This window comes from Ostrinia furnacalis, unplaced genomic scaffold (genome assembly GCF_004193835.3).
Source record: "Ostrinia furnacalis isolate ACB-3 unplaced genomic scaffold, ASM419383v2 OfSCF2047, whole genome shotgun sequence".
Taxonomy (NCBI): Eukaryota; Metazoa; Arthropoda; class Insecta; order Lepidoptera; family Crambidae; genus Ostrinia; species Ostrinia furnacalis.
This window is the reverse complement of record NW_021132286.1, coordinates 1,412,586-1,430,560: the sequence shown is the minus strand read 5'-3', so window position 1 is coordinate 1,430,560 and position 17,975 is coordinate 1,412,586. Positions and strand designations below refer to the sequence as shown.

The 17,975-nt window shown below is 40.7% G+C and overlaps 1 protein-coding gene across 1 annotated transcript in view; it reads right to left on the bottom strand.

Moving 5' to 3' along the window:
* Nucleotides 1-17,975, bottom strand: part of LOC114354358 (uncharacterized) — a 28,783-nt gene that overhangs the window by 7,375 nt on the left and 3,433 nt on the right. Inside the window, 4 exon segments of the mRNA XM_083287601.1 lie at nucleotides 1,107-1,253; nucleotides 2,465-2,666; nucleotides 3,297-3,451; nucleotides 4,950-5,129. Of these exon segments, the coding sequence (XP_083143727.1) occupies nucleotides 1,107-1,253; nucleotides 2,465-2,666; nucleotides 3,297-3,451; nucleotides 4,950-5,129 (684 nt within the window).

Below are 17,975 nucleotides of genomic sequence, written 5' to 3'. Positions count from 1 at the left end.
CAGGGTGGAAACGATAAGTGAGCTCGTGAAGCACTTTTAGGATCAGTAACCAGTTTTACGATACCTTCTGTAGTTTTTAATATTATGAGGCTGTACCAAATGTATGGAAGCTGGAAACATTGAATTTTCAGATACTTCCAGTTTATTCTGTAAGCTGTTATTGGTACCGTTTGAAAGAGCTCGTAAAGCACTTTCAGGATCAGGTTTTTCGATATCTTGTATGGTTTAGAAATTATCGAGTGAGATCACTTATCGTTTCCACCCTGTATACTATCTATACTTCTATACTATTATAAATGCGAAAGTAACTCTGTTTGTCTGTCTGTCTCGCTTTCGGGCCTAAACCACTGAACCGATTTTGATGAAATTTGGCATAAAGATAGTTTGAGTCCCGGGAAAGGACATAGGATAGTTTTTATCCTGGTTTTTGAAACAGGGACGCGCGCGATAAGAATTTTCTGTGACAGACAAAAATCCACGCGGGCGAAGCCACGGGCGAAAAGCTAGTGGAAGATAAGTGTGATGAAGATCAGATGGCGTGTGTGGTTAATGTTAAAAATAGTAGTAGGTAGTGCCCTGTTTCTTCTGATGTTCTCTTGAGACCTTTCTGTTGTCTCCGATTTCTATAAGCAAGTAGGAAAGTCTATCGATCACCATTCACAACAAGGTCTTTTTTTTACTCTTTTTAGGGATAGAAGCGTTTCTGCTGCCGTGCTTCAAACTATCTCGGTCCTAGACAAGTTCAAGAAAGAATTCGATGTGTATGAGCAAAAATGAAATAGCTTACTATCTTGACCATTCATCAGAAGCTCTTTTACTCTTTATAAGCATAGAAGCGTTTCTGCTGCGGATCCTCAAACTATCTCAGTTCAAGACAAGTCCAAGAAAGAAGCACATACATAGTAATACAGATCTTGGAATATGAAGAACACAAGAACATCGAAACAACAAGAATATCGAAAGGAGTCAACAGTTGCAAAATCTGAACTAAGCGCACGTCTCTCAAGATGCCCCAGTCATGTTTATTAAAGGTATGTACACAATTATGTACTACGTCGTGGGTCTTGTTCAAAATTATTCTATAGGTATTTGATTGGGTTTCTTACTAGTGTCGTAGTGCCAGAGGTCGGCGCTCTCGCGCAGGTCGCACTGGCCGCCGTGCACGTAGAGGCGGTCGGCGTGCAGCGCGGCGGCGTGCCGGTGCCGCGCCGGCCCGCCCGTCGCCGTGCGCACCTGGTGCCACGACTCCGACTCTGAAAAGTGATACATGAGACTTGGATTACAATTTTTTTTTGCAAATTACTAATAGCAGGCCTGTTCATCTCCGCGAGTTTACATCGAAAACAAAAGACGCACGATGGTCCACCTACAGGATACTATTCGACAAGGCCTCACATACGAGCGAACATTGACTCACGCACGCGTTTTCTTGTGTATGATGGAAGAAAATAAAGAAAATGGTGTACTAAATACTGTGCAGTATTTAACTGCTTAAATAATAATAAAAACACAGAATGTACTTTTTAAGTTGCCTCAAGACACTGAGAGGTAAATAAGTAGTTAATATTATTCATGATAATTCATGCTAAATCATGTATTTCCTCCGCCATTTTCCGCAGTTTGGCACCTCACATCACATCATTTTACCGAAGTCAGCCATATAGCTTCGGCGCAGTGCCGATCACTGACGTTTGTCAACAAAGTGGTGCTCGACTCTTGAGACAAGCTAAATTACACCATATTGTGCGAAGTAAAACTTCTGTACGTAGTACTTATTATTATTCTATGCTAATAGTCCCTTTAACGTTAACCCCTCATACTAAGCTAATATGCTTGTGTTACGAGTGGACTCACCACAATAATCGAGCGGCGACTGTTCGGCTATTGTGGCTTCGTGCATAGGAGTCACAAGCAACGGATTAAGGTTGACCCCGCATTTGCAAGAATTCTTTAAAGATATAAAAGATATAAAATATTCTCCATACTACTTTTGAGGAAAATATCCATAGGGGAAAATAGAATAACAGAGCGACATTGACTGGAAAGTTTTCGTACATACATTCGAAAACAAGACAATAAAATTGATTTATGGCTTTTTATGGTTTCATGGTTTGATCGAGTGATCTCGTGCGGATGTGATTTTGGGACTTCTTTCAATTGTTTTTTTTTTAAATCGAGTGAATATAAGATACGTTTAGTCAAAGTTCTGGATTCTATTCCCATTTAGATTTGGTGGTGATGAAATAATGGAGGGTAGTCGCTTTAGTTGGCATGATGAGTTATCGGTATGTAAATCGATGGCACAGCTAGGAACTAACCGTAATGGAAAGCCCACAGCTCATTGGTGGAGCCGCGCAGGTCCTTGTAGCCGCCGTAGACCAGCAGGCAGTCCTTGAGCGAGTCGCGCGGCGCGCGCCGTCGCATTGTCGCCGTGTAGTTGTGCGGCCCTGGCAACTATACTCACCGTAATGGAAAGCCCAGAGTTCGTTGGTGGAGCCGCGCAGGTCCTTGTAGCCGCCGTAGACCAGCAGGCAGTCCTTGAGCGCGTGCGCGGAGTGCCCGCGGCGGCCGCGCGGGCCCGACGCGGCGCGGGAGTCGCGCGGCGCGCGCCGGCGCAGCGTCGCCGTGTAGTTGTGCTGCCCTGGCAGCTTGCGCCAGATCTGCGTCTGTGGGGAGAAGGGGAGAAGCTCATCATCATCATTTCAGCCACACTGCTGAACAAAGAAGGGCTCCCCCTTGGTTGATGCTGGGATTTGTATTTACTGCTAGCATTTTTAAAGGTTATCTGCCTTAAACATTTTGGCTGGTACTCCATGCTCTATTGAGAGTTAGAATGAGCATGCTGGACTCCTCTTTGAATTAGAGGTGTTGACTTGAGTTCGTTCGTTCGTTTCAGCCAAATGACGTCACCTGCTGGACAAAGACCTCCTCCAAGGTTTTCCACAATGCACGGTCCTGCGCTGCCCGCATCCAGGCTCTTCCTGCGACCTTTACCAGATCGTCGGTCCACCTAGTGGGAGGCCTGCCCACGCTACGTCTTCCAGCCCGTGGTCGCCACTCGAGAACTTTTCTGCCCCAACGGCCATCGTCTCTACGAGCTATGTGCCCCGCCCACTGCCACTTGATTTTAGCAATTCTGCGAGCTATGTCTCTTTGGTTCTCCTGCGGATCTCCTCATTTATGATTAACGCTGACGTGACTTGAGTACTATGCCACAAACTATACTAATCTTGAAAGACGGACGCTTGGTGCTGCTGCAGCGCTGGTTAGCGAACTCTCATGTGAGTAAGGCGTACCTCGGTGTCGTAGCTCCACAGCGGCGTCTCGGTGTTGAGCGCGCCGGGCTCGCCGCCGAACACGTAGAGGCGCGCTCCGTGCGCCGTGGCCGAGTGCTCCTGCAGCGCCGGCGGCGGCTCCCCGCGGCACTCCAGCCGCTCCCACTCGCCCGTCGCTGGGAGTAAACGATCATGGTCAATGGAAATGGATCGAGCATTTGAGACAAGGAAAGACTTGAATAGTACCTAGTCAAGAAAAGGTTTCATTCTAGACTTTTTTATGGGACTAAGCTCGAAGGACCAAAACTAATGTAGCGGTAGTAAACCACCACACATTAAGGATTCGCTAAGGGACGCTGAAGGGATTGTGGCTCCGAGGAGAGCTAATAACCAAACCCGACGAGTGTTGAACGTACACTGATTTATTTAATTCACCAATATTGTAACGCATAGTGACGAGCAATGACGTAAAGCTAACATAGCTAATTTTAAACTAGGTCAAGTAAGAAATGTACAATTTTATGTGCGGTTAGCCCGTACAATAGGCAAACGAGCAGATAGAAATCACCTTATGGTATTTTAAATAATTACCGCCGCCCATAGGCACCCGCAGCCCCGTGCGTTGCCGGCCTTTAACATTTAAGTAGGTACCTACGATCTCTTCTTGAAAAATTGTAGAACTTGACTGAAACTTAATGTACAGAAATCCATTAATACAGGTATAAAAAAGAAAGTCGTGTTAGTTACTCCACTTATAACTCAAGAACGGCTGAACCGATTTAGCTGAAAATTGTCAGGGAGGTAGTTTAGAGCCAGGAGAAGGACATAGGACTTTTTATCCCGTTCGAAAAAAAAAGTCTGCTTATTTATTGCCATTAAGGCGGAACAAAGTTCGCCGGGTCAGCTAGTATAGGTATAATTACAAGTCCGTAAAGCGTGAAACAAGGCAATCTCAAAATATTTATCGCGAACAAAAAATATTGTCCCAACATTACTGAAGCCAGCGCCAAAGCATAACACAAGACAAAAGATTCGCCGATGAACATCGCCAACTCAAAACTTCACACAAAAGAAGCTCGCAAACGCTATAATTGGCCTCTCAGAATCGCTCGACCCAATTACGTGCAGTTTAAGCGGAGCGTGCGATGAGCGGAGCGAGCGGAGCTTGTTCGAGAGCTCTCGCGCGAGACGCTCCCGAGCTCGTGACTCTTGAGCACAACTGGACATAATGAATACTGAAGTTTTAAAAGCTGAAGCAGGCGATTGTGTAACGCAAAAGTAGGTTGACTGTTATCTACTTTAATTAAAATTAGTTATGAAAACAAAAAAACGTAGGTTGTACCTTTTACCATTGTAAAAGTGGATGTGTAATAAATACGAATACTTACCTACTACAGGCGTATAATGCCAGTTTTCACCATAAATCTCTAATTTTTGATCCCCTTTGAAAACAAAATTCCTGTTATGTGTTTGTTACCAAATGGGTTACTTAAAAATTTGGGATTGATGGTGAAAACGGGCATAAGTCTACCGCAGGGGCATCTTCAGTTTACCGGCTAGGATTTATAAAGACTACGACTTGTTTGAGAGGATAGCGAGGGTCGAATTAACCCACTTCAGATTCCAAAATTGTCGTCGTACCCAGTGTTTCAATGTATCGCTGCTAGAGCTCACCCAGACAATATCTCCAGAAGTCCCGCAGTGGTAATGAGCCGCCCGCGCCGCGGCCGCCCAGCACGTACACGTAGCCGCCCAGAAGCGTGGCCGAGTGCTTTCCGCGCGAGCACGGCGCCGCGCGCGCGCCGCCGCCGCCGCCGCCCACGCCGCCGCACTCCACCGAGCTCCACATGTCAACTGGGGGATACAAAAGTAAAGACAGGTTAGCAAAAAATGTCATTGTTTTAGTTTTTTCGGCGATTGGGCGGGGCACATAGCTCGTAGCGTAGAGCTGATGGCCGCTAGGGTAGGAAAGTTCTTGAGTGGCGACCACGAGCAGGAAGACGTAGCGTGGGCAGGCCTCCCACTAGGTGGACCGACGATCTGGTGAAGGTCGCGGGAGGCGCCTGGATGCGAGCTTCGCAGCACCGGTCTTCGTGGAAATCATTGTAGGCCTTTGTCCAGCAGTGGACGTCTTTCGGCTGAAACGAACGAAGTTTTTTCGGAGACATTTCTGTATTATTTACAGCATTATTAACTATTTGAAGCCTAGTTGGGTATTTTGTCCAGAAAATAAGTCCAGTAGTTTTCTGAAAAAGGGAAATTACTGGACTTCATACTACAGAACTCCTTTTATTTCCCTTCACACAAACAGCATTTTGGTTTGCATTCGCAATGCAACGAAGTTCCATGAATTTTGATCCTTTGATTCCGCTCTGCAAATCGAGTCAAGTGCGGACGCGCGGCGCATTCCTCCACTCCTCATTATGTTTTATCGTTCCCGAGGAATTTCCCTCCGATGCACTATCCCTCCCGTTGATGCCTCCATATGTACGGCAAATGAAATGGCGTGGCGTCCCTCCGGGCTTGTTGGGCCCCTCTAAGTATTACTTATTGGGAATACGCGTCCCTCTGCTGCAANCGCTGCAGAGAGGGTGCCTTTGGAAAAGTTATCGTTTACAACGTGTAAATATTGGTTAAACAATACGATACGAGTCAGTGAGTTTTGAATATTGAAGAATTGGTCAGTCGTTACAACTTTACTGCACGTATAAAGAAGAAGTAAGGAAGATAATAAACCCGAAAGTTATTGGGTAATCAACTACGAATCCCGATCGTTAAATGAGGCAGCTATAAAAACCTTTGCTGCGAGATTTGGAGGCTATTCCAGTCTGATCTCTGAAATAATTGTAACTGGTACTTGATACCAAAATGTATTATTTTTGACCAATAAAGTAGGTTTTATCTCGATGTTTCAATCGATTGATGAAATCAATTGCAACTTTTATTGGAGATCACGTCTCGTAAAAACAGACGTCCATTGTATGTAAAAAGCTTATAAGAACAGAAAAGTAACTGCGACCATAAAATAAATATAAAACTATAAAGAACCATCTCGGATAGGCGATGAATCAAGAATTCAGAGAAGGCGTCTTGAAGTAGATTTCAAGTTTTTCCCGAAGTATCTATCTGGCCTGAAAGTTGGGCGACTGCCAAAGGACCCGACATCTCTATCGGGATGTAAAGTGGCGGATAAAAATGATAAAATGTTGCTGGACCTATATTTTTCAGCGTCTGTAAGAAATAGGTCAAAGCATGTAATGTATTAAATTACTTTCTAAAGTAGAGTGATGAGGGAAGCAATAAGATTTATGTGACAGTTATTCGCGGTTCAGAAGGGAAATCCATTAGGAAAGCGCACAAGGGCTCTCTATGCGTAGCGTTTTTTTTTCAACGAAATGTGTGCCGCATACAAAAAACGTTAATCGAAAAGGTCATGTTTTAAAATTCCTGCACGGTGAAGTGAGACTGACACACATTGATTAAAGTTTAATAATTAATCAGTAACTTAGCAATCAACGTGCAGCAAAGTAGTTGAGTTTATTCATACTGCGAGTATGTAATGAAAGAATTATAAATATCAACTTGAATATTGATTTTCTGACTGTACCTACCCTATAACAGCATGACAATGTTATACCTACGTGAATATTGCAGGGTAGGAGCCCCAATAACCCTTAAAAAAAGAAGGTGTTAGGAGAACACGGCTTTGAAATCCGATTTTAAACCACCCCGTCGAAATGTCAAGCCGATATCAATTAGCCGAACGTTCAGCTCATGAAGAATGCACTGGATGGGCCGCACTTAATTGGTGCTCGTGCTGAAGTGTCAGCCCTTTGTTTGCTAACCGAGCCTGCGAGTGCGGTGCTTCTGACAGCGCTTATCCCATTAAAGCCGCTTAGGCCTACCGCAGGCGTTATTAAAAGATTTTGTTTAAAGATATTAAGATTTCGCATTCTTGATACGCGATATTTGACAGGTATAATGTATGTTTTGGCTCTATGCTATAACAGTGGTCACAAGCAGACTAGTAATATAAAACAAGCTAATTTTACGTTTTCACCGTTTCACATGCCCCTGACTCAACCACTTTCCCCTTGTTCGATTCATTACGCCTACTGAACGAATAAAAATGAATTTCTGAATCATAAACGCTGGGTTTCTTGTCATTGCTAGACATGACATGACACATTTTGGTCATATCGCGGGCTTCAAGCCATAAGGGCATAAGTATAAGCAATACCTGATTTGCTGATTTTTTTCCTATGAAGCGAATACCTGTCAAGAGAGAAACTGACCATGCATGCTGTTATAGGAGCATACCATTCCTGCAATCTGATCGTTTTAAAGCACGAAGTCATCGCGTCCCTCTGCCCTTACGAAGGGCCCGCGCGGGGTCAGCGGGGTGCACAGTGAACGACCTACGTGCAGTATGCAAACTGCCCCCTTTGTTTTGCTCTTATGTCTACCACCATAAGAACCACGTTTTATTAATCCTTGTCGATACTTGCTTTCCAATTTTGCGCGAGCAAAACCGCTTAAACTAAAATGTTTGTAAGGNAGAACTATAGTATAGTAAAGGAAAATCTATTGGATTACTGTGAAAAGCTATGTATTTGAACATATAAAAGCGTATTAAAAAATAAAAATAGGCAGAGCAATTTTTCAGTAGAAGTTATAGTGCAAAATGTTAAAAGTTAAATTTCAGGTATCTCTGAAATCGAAAAAGTGTTGGATTCTTTTACATACATATTCTAAGTAGTACATAGGTACGTATACAGAAAGAATTTTAGGCTGAGAATTTTTACACAGAGAGTTATTAACGATTTTCATGTTTAGGTCAGAAAACATAACTTCCCAAAAAAAATTTTGTTGGATTTTTGCATATCTCTGATCTATATTACCTACTTTCACCATGTGCCAAGTTTCATTGACGGACGAATTATTCGGATGTCTCCATACAACGAATCTCCTCGTTGATTGGACTATTCAGGGTGATTGATGGTCGGGCCAATATTGAAAATTAGTTACTTAGTCATTTTTTGTTTCCTACACATTTCTTTTCCACATCGGGTTAAGAAATAAAAAGTGTCTGTTTTACTCATTGCTACTTTCCATCCGCTATCGTAGAAAGAACGCGCGTCAGTACCTAGTTTCATTACCTATAATGATTTTATCATTTTCGCTGCACAACAACTTCGCAACTTTATACATTAAAATAAGCTTTACAGCTATCTTTTGGAGGAGCTTTTCACAGGCATTTGTCATCTTGCACAGCTTTCCCCTGAAATCTCCAGCGAGAATATGACCTAAATCCTTGTGAAGCGTGACAAATGACCTAAAGGAACGTTTTATTTAAAGTCGTCTATTCAGGCGCTTTCTTGCATCCAGTCAGCTTTTTGTACGACTTGTGTGGCTTTAGTCAGCTTTTTGTGATTGACATCAAGAACTTTTTACTGAGGGAGGGTGTAGATTTGTTTCTATAGAAAAAATATTTATAATATCAAGAAGAGAGTCGAAGTGGGAAACTATAATATCTAAGACATAGTCGAGAAAGATTTTTGCTGATAACTGCGTGCCTACCCCAGCACACAGTGCCCCTTTAGAAAAGTTTGGTATCTGAGCTGGGAATCTAATCGGGGACCCTTGATCTTCAAAGAAATATCCATGCCCCAGCCTCATTGGGGTAGGGAGAATGTTTCTAAAATCTCTTTGCAATTTAAAAACTACGAGATAAAAGAAGTTCTTTGCTGATTCTGCAAAATTTCCTGTTCTAACGATGTGCCACGTTCCCAGAAATAATGTTATACGTAGCATTTTCCTGAATATTCGGAGTTCCTAAACACTGGCGACATGTTCTCCCAAAAGAGGGGTGTGGGTGGCTTCTTTGCATTTTTGATTTGATTATATTATGAATGATGGAATACCTAAGTGAAAACTCGTCATGTCTCCTGAAAGTAATGGTGATTAAAATGTCATGTTTTATAATTTAATTTAATTTTTCATCTTATGAAGTGCTCATAAAGTCTTTTTAACATTACGATTTTATTCTAATACACAAAATAAGCGATATAATAAACTATTGATGAAACAAGTCTTGGATTTATTTTATCGTTAACGGCTGCTGTTCTCAACGCGCACGAGAAATGAAGTTATCGGAAAAGTTTTTGCACAATTGAGTTGTTACGTCGTTGCCCAATGTCCCGGAGTTTCCAGACGTTTGGAGGCCCTGGCCTGGGGGGCGGGGGGAGGGGTTCAGCTGTCGTGGGCGGCGCTAACGAGCCCGGCTGCTGAGCTGGTGTTTCCATGTAGGACTAAACCTCCGCAGATGTTAGATAAGCATGTCTGGCGAAAACAACCGTGGAAATGTTGCAGCTTGACGACAAATTGTCATGATCAGAATCAAGTGATAAATCTTTTCACGTTTTTTTTGTGGTAGGTAGTTACTCCGATTTTGTCTGAAATATACTCTTTTATACTTAGTCTGTCAAATCAGCCTTCTCTCTTTTCAAAACGACATGATTAGTCCAAATGATCAATTACCTACATGTTCCAACATTGTGGAGTATAATGCCTACTCAAGTTTTGCTCACATTGAAATCCTTATTTCCTATAAGTACTTACCCTCTGAATAGGCTTTTTTCCTTCAGACGTTTCCATGGCTTCAAATGAATACTTATGATGACAAAGGTCTTTTTAACAATTGGCAATTTCATGAGGTTTCTTTTCCATTTTCTGAGGGAATTCTGCCGTTTCTATCGCCGGTACTAATTAAAAATACAAGTGCACACAGCAAACAGTAATCAACAGGNATCAACAGCGGGGATTAAACCGGATCGTTACTGTGTGGGCGATGCGGACAAATTAGCGGACTGTATCGAGCTCCCGGGTCAGCATTTTCTTTCTTTGTTTCGCGCCAAATGCAATTTTCTCATTAGCTACTTTATATGAACATAGTGTACGGAAAGGTTCGCTGTTAGACATTGAGTTCAGTGCACTACACTCCAACTCCCCCAGGATACCTCATCTTTCCTCATTCGTATTCTCTATTGTAGGTTCAATTAATTACTTATCACATTGTGTAATTTTAGACCATTACTAGTATTCTACGACCAGTTTTTACGGTACCTAAGTAAATCCTACATATAGTTCAGAAAGTTGCCTTCCCCATAAATGTATTTTAATCATTATGCGGTAAGAATCTACGTCATCGTTCATGAAACGTCTCATAAGTGCGCGGCCCGGGCGAGAGCTTTCGTAAGCATAATTCGATATGAAAACCAGATTAATGTAAGTTCTTTAACTTTCCTTTAACGGCCCCTGGGGAAGCCGTAAGCCGACCGCGGCTCTTACGCAACCTTCCTGAAATACTACATTTTGTGATTTCATTTTTTAGGCAATCAATAACGATGATAGCATTTTGATTGATGATGGCCGCCACTTTAATTCCTCTGTAAACTAATAAATAAGGACGTAGATATGTAGTACTTTAATATTTCTTTACAATTCATTCACCACAGTTTTCAGTCCTTACTTTTCAGAAGTTTTGTATTCACTTTCAACATAAGTAATTACTTTGCCAAGTGGTAGATATACACTGCCTAAAATTCTAACAGCTTGATATTCCTGGAAAGTCGCAATTCCTTATGAATTTTTCAAGAGCAAGGCGCTCTGTGTACTTAACCTACCTACACTTGCTACAGCTTGAGAGTTGGAACGTTGAAACGACTCGAAACACAGACACATAAAAAGTACAATTTAAGTTTCTTTAGATTAGAATAAGTAAAAAATTGAAGATAAAAAAGTGTTTAAAGTTTAGTGACTCTATCTCCTTAATAAAATAAAAAAAGACGTTTTTATGCTGTTGTATTACACTCTGTACTGTCATTATGTACAGTGCATTGCACAACCACAAGTTCATCACAGGACTAAATTGGTGTGCACTGAGCGGAAGATTGGGCCATTTTCCCGGTCGGGAATACTGATGGCTTCTCATCACCCGCTGAATATGCAACGTCTTAGACCTCGGACGGGACGGATTAGCCGCAGCTATCCAATTTAGTGGTGGTTTTGGTACGCGGCAGATTTTAGAATAGAGCATATATCTTGCTAGAAGCTGGTCCTCCGCGGACGTCCTTGCTTTTGGCATCGCGCATCTCTTCGAGGAGACACCTACTCGAGTTCGATACGCACATACGCTCTTTTAGAGTAGGAACGGAGAAGTGACGTTAGAATTTCAGATCACAGAACAATAAGCATGGTGGTCACCTTTATGCACGTGCTATTTTGGTCTTTAGATAGGTAGATATAGTTACAAAATAATCTAAAATAGAAGCAGCCAGATTTTATCTTTGGACAAACAATATCTATTTTCACAAATGGAAAGATATTTCCCGCAGGTAACGTTACAAGCGACTGCTCGCCGACCTAGTTGGCAACTTTAAAATGGCCGATAGCGAATATAACATTACCACACAAGAGCAAATACAACCCGCTCGTATTTTTAGAGTTGCGTATACTGGAGAAAAATGCAGTTTGCGCATTTATTTTGTTTGTTTATCACAAGCAATTTACTCTTAGTCCCGATGGAAAAAGAGAGGTTTGCTGAATTTGCTTTGTGTTTTGTCAGTGTGTCAAAATGTGTCATCGTCTTTGTGCCGTTCTGATGCCATCCCAAACGATTCCCAATTAATGTTCATTCATCCTAAAATGATAAACCGATTTTGATCTAGACCTGTGTGTATAGTGTTGTGGGTGATTCTACCAAGCGCGCCATGACGTTGGGGGACACTTCTGTATGCATTATTTTAATAGTATAGACATTTATATTAATTAATTTAAATCAAAGATGTCTCATTACGGCGGTAGGTGCATTTTGTATGACTTCCGGTTCAGCCTACAATCGCCTCTCGCTTGCGTTACGCGATCTGTATCCAATTTGTTCTCCCCCCACCTGTCTGCACCCTCCCTTCCGAGTTTAAAGCTGGGGATGATAAATGTTGCACACAATCGAAATGCATGTTCCCTCTTACGGAAATAAATAAATCTTACAAATTCCACTTCTTTTGGCGATTTATGAGTAACTGTAGGCCGCCGGAAAGTCGTTGTAGGTATCCGTTAAATTTTTATGAATGCAGAAAGTTTTGAATCAAACTAATATCCTTTTGTGAAATTTATTTATAAAACAAATGAAGAAAATACCTAATATTTTTTATAAATGCATTGCTTAGACTAGGCGCAGACCACCGATTTTTAGTTGGCCGATAGTTGGGCCCGATTTTAAATTGTATGAAAAATCGGTCAAATCAAATCGGTGGTGTAATGTGCGCACTTCCATACATGTCCATACTGATCAAATGCCCGACTAAACTATCGGCCGACAAAAAATCTATGGTCTGCGCATAACCTAAGCTAAGTGCTAAGACTTGTTTTGTATGAATGAAAATCTACGCGTAATAAATTATAAAATTTTAATTAACATAATTACTTGTTACGTTAACGGCTCAGTTAACTCATTTTACTTGTAGGTATAATGACGTACCTAAGTAGTACTTTCCTACCTACATTTTTAATATCTTTTTTTTGAATCTACTATTGGGTTGGTCAACGGTCACCCCATGTTTTATATTTCAGTTCCTACAGAAATATTGATTAATTTTTTCACCACACCTCTCCCACAATATTTCAAATATTTTGAAGTTGTTTACGAGCTACCATGTAAGCAAAACTGACCTCTATCAACTAAAAAACAAAGTACACCCAACTTTTAATATTTTATCGTCGTGGTTCTTGCCAAAACAAAACATTATTCGTGCTGCCATTGAATTTTGGATTCTAATAACACGTGGAATAAAGTTTATTTTAAAGTAATCTTTAGTGTCCCCTAGTAGCAGCGAGGGAGGAGGGTGAACGACCCTCGTGTTGCACAACGTGTCTGTCTGTCTGTCACGTCGACAAGTCAGCGGTAATGGCCGCCTGTAATGGGGCATCTACATGTTCTTAAATCTTTATTTATTAGCAAACACCCTCAAAGGGAGAGATGGTACGAGAAATCATCCGTCCAATTGAACTGGTGTTTAAATTAAGGTGGGGTAGGCCTGCAGGAAAAAGACAGGTCGTTTGTGGAGATTATTAGGTAAAACTAATGCATATTCATGAAGTCACGAACAGTTTCATGTGAAATCAGACAAAATATTAATTAAACCATGAAAAATATGACTCGATAAGCCATGACTGAAACAACACTGGGGGCCATATTCATTTCAAGAGAAAAGTTGATAACTTTACATAACCTCGGAGCATAGTTTAATGTATAAAGGCCTTGAGATGCCGTACTATTCCGAAAATCCAGTACCACCACGTTGGGCGCCAAATTAGTAATAATCAGTATTTAGTGGTGCTTTTACGTAATTGCTGTTTTACTTTTCAAAATTAACCCAGTTCTTCTGAGACCGACTTTTTTACACTACCTATACATTTAAGGTTTCAAGCCTAGTATTATATTAAATTGCTTGCGTGTTTGAAGTCCTACCTACAGTGTTAATCCGGCCATAGCTGAAATCTGTAGTACAATAAGTTACTCAATAGATCAGCCCTCGCCAATTCCCGCGCACATCGTCTCTATAGGCTGTTTATCACGTCGTCTCCGTGGTTATCTGCGGCCGTCTGACGCAGTGGTTCCCAAAGGCTGGCCTCCTACCCTTAAAGCAGGCCTCCGTCACTCGCCTATGCCGGCCGAGATAATTACCTACAGCGCGCGACAACTTCAAGTTGCAAATCAGTCCGGGCCGCCACGCGCCTGTTTGCACACGCGTATTTCTATTACGCTCGGTCGATCATCGTCGCAATCAAGGTTTATTGTTCCAACAGCACTGTTATTCTTCTTTAATGAAAAATTGTAATATTTAGGAATAATAAATTAACTGTAGTGATTTAAACAATAAAAAAAAAGCTACACTTTTTAAATAATAAGTTGTTTTGAAATACTTATGACAAAAAACTATAGCAAAAAAATTATTTTAGCTAATAAAAACATTAANAAATTTCCGCAAGTCAATTCTATGTTGTTGTAGTAAAGATAATTTTCAATTCAATGTTAATAATACAAAACGTGCTCAAATGATAAAAAGTTTTGAATAAGGTTGTAGTCAAAAATGTCAAACTTTTCATTAAAAGTATCAGATGTCGTCTAACAACACGTTATGTTGTCGAGGCTCACAACTTAAATAGTGCCCTAGGTACAACCCTGACGCTTGAGCGGTGACGTAGATCAATTCTAAACACAAAAAAAATGCGCTCTTGTGAGCGTAGCAGTAAGGTGCGATTTCGAATGCACCATGTGCATTGGATATTTTGCATTATTATTATTACCGTTAAAATGTCGGCATCTGATCCTACACAAAGGAGTGCAATTTCTGTTGCTACTATTATGTATTCTGTGCTTAAAGTGTGAAAGTTAAGAATAAAGTAGAACGAGCCAGTTAAATATTATTACATGGTTACTCTTCAGGATATTTTTAGATCGTTTTTGGTACCGATCCTTTTAAATGATTAGATAATTATAACACGAGTGAGCGTGTCTCCCAAAATACTCGCTACTCTCATCGAGGCCAATTGAAGTCAATTTCATTAATTACACTACTTGTAGATTAGCCAAATTGAAAATAATCTATGACCTCAAATAGGCAATATTTATTGTTTCCAGGTTACTAGAGATGGGAGATCCTTGCGGAACGTCATTATTTCTTTCTATGAGAAACGAGAGCTCATCAAATGAAGGTGTAAAGGTCGCAAGGGCCAGGGGCGAGACTAAAAAAGTTTGAGAGGCTTTGGCCAAGGTTTGTATCGACGCCGGATTGCTTCCATTTTTGCGAACTAGTCCCACATCTCACGTAATGGGCGCAATCAGCGGTAGGCGCCGCGGGCGCTTCGGGGGCATTTATCACTGCTATCAGGGACGGGGATATACTACCGCAACCCAAAAAAGAGACGGCTAACTTTTTATTTATACTATGATCTATTTACGTACTCGTATGCAATGCATAATTTAGCAATATTTTGTTTAATTCGCGGCTTCCCCGTTGTTCTCCCGATAAGTGGCGTAACCAGTTACGTAACCAACTTTGGAGCCCGAGCCCTGTGGGTGGCGTAGCGCGAGGTGTACTTTATGGACAGTTTAGCTGTCTAGGTTTAAATTTAATGACGGTAGCTTAGTGGTTTCAATTAACAAAAGAGCCACTGCACCTGAGGGGTTAATAAATTAACGAGAGGGAAAAAATCTTGGTCCTAATAAAGAGAGTGCATTATCATTAGGCACATAAACTCAATTAAGTATCAATAATATTCCTGGTAATTTATTTTAATTTTAACATTATTCTTATTGTCTACTTTTAGATTTTGTGACTATGATTAGATGAGGCTTATTCCCATTTACGTTATTCAAGGAAAACATCATGTTTTTGATTTGTGTTTTTATGGGTAGGTAATTTATTAAATCGATTTTAATAAATAAATGAACACAGTTACGTCTTTGGAAAATAATCGTCTAATTAACATTTTATTTTGTTTAATCCTAAGCTGCTGACCATTTTTGTTTTGGATTTTTAGGTAAAAAAAAAGATGAAGATGGCTTTGTAAAAATCCTAGAAAGGATCATCAAGCGAAAACATTGTTTTTAAGGGTTTTTAATACGAGTATGTTTAGTTTTGAACCTGAAACCACATGGGTTATTAAAGTACGTACGTGAACCATCAGGCTAGGAAGCCATCAATTACAAATAATTTTTGTTATTTTCCTTCCTCATTCGTCATTAAATTGTATGTTGACATCCCATTCACATTATGATGTCATTAAGTATTTTCAGGAGATTTGAAATGAAATAATAAAGAGTATTACTTTATTTATTGAGTGTTTTAAAATCGATATTGGCAATTTTTTTTAAATAAAAAGTACTTAATTAACACTTGATACAATTTCCCGGGGGGTGAAAAACACCCCACACATTGTCTCGAACTCAGTCATGCGAGACTTATGATTCGAATCACCCTATATTTCACCCTACGCGGCCGCCTACATTATTCAGACGTACACATTTCGACCGAAAACATTTCGTTTGTTATCAAATGGATTAAGAAATCAGGCTCGCTGAATTATGTAGGTATTTTAAAAGGTTCCAAGAATCTGCTATTTCGTTTTTAAAAACATTCATATTAATACAGTAATGTTCGATCGAGTTACTATTGTAAACTTACGAATGTAAGTATTCGTGTAATATATTTATTTTAGTCGTAAAAAGGACGCAAAAAAAGCAAATTGACATCTTGTTATGAAAGCGACGGGCGATCTCTATCAGTGACAACACGTTGGGCGCCACTTTCGCTCAAACCAATATTTTGCTTTTATTAGTGCGTGAGTTAACATCAGTTATTATCTCGTACATCATTTTCTAGTCTAACGTAAATTAGTTCACAAACATGATTAATTTATGAATTGGCACGAGCGAGGGTGGCTCAATTTATCCGACATCGGTGAACAAACCTCGGCACGCGCGCCCTCTCACCGGCTCAGCATCCCTTCGACGTATTTGTCAACACAACACCGCACTTGTCTCGCACTCAAATAACTAATAAGCACTGACTACTTCCGGGATCAATGCTCGATATTTTTTTAAGAATAATGAATGGTATTAACTGGTTCTTTGTTTGGGAATCGCGAAAGCTAAGCTTGAAGCGTCACGAGCAACGCGCAGACGTCCTCACACCGCGGCCGGCGCGTCGCACTGGCTAGCTATAGCTAGGGTGCGTTCAGAATCGGTCGCTTCCTATTCCTTCCGTGCAATTATAAATATTTGCCTTTCGTCCGGAAGTGCGAGGGTATTTTGATAATGGAAGACCCTTTTTGTAATGGCTATTTCGTTGACTTAATTGTAATTTATTGATACAGCTAATCCATTTGAAACATGTTTAGTAATTTTTAATAAGATGATAAAATATTTTTGTTAAAAGCCGACATTTTCTTCAGAAATTACCCACATTGAGTTGAGTGATGCACTTGTTTTCCAGTGTAGAGCTTTATGCAACTAAACATAATTTTTACTTTTTTACTTTTACTTTTTATGTTGTGCGCATTTGACATAGCTATATTTCCATCGATCTTATAATGCGGGCTCATGCGAAAATGTCCCGGCGAATACTAAACCAATACCCTAAAGTAACCCGAACACGTCAAATTACGCAACCTCTCGAGGTCACTGCGGTCGGCGACCTTACTATAACTGTATTTAGGAGGCAACGGTTCTAGCGTTCAGCTAAGTAGACTATAAAAAAAAACTGTATAATACTAATAGTTTTGAAGTTGAATCACTACTTAAAAACTATCACACTTCATTTTTCATTTTTGTCTTTCTACCTATTTAACATAGTTCTTCAATTATTTTGTCATGTACAGGTTTTGCCATGAAACCCGTTTCAGAACGGGCTGGATCGATGGCGGGAAAGCGAGGAAAGCGCGGGAAACCAGCGGCGCCATCTTGGGGAGCGTTGCCATGGCGACCGACACCACTGATTGGTTTCATTCAACCGTCCAGCAGTGATTAAAAATCGCCTGTGGCAAGTAATTACTAGTAAAAACTGAAATTAGATTGAACTGAAGTGGAGTTACTGAAATAACTGATAGTTGCTCCCATTCATTATCTGTCGAACAATT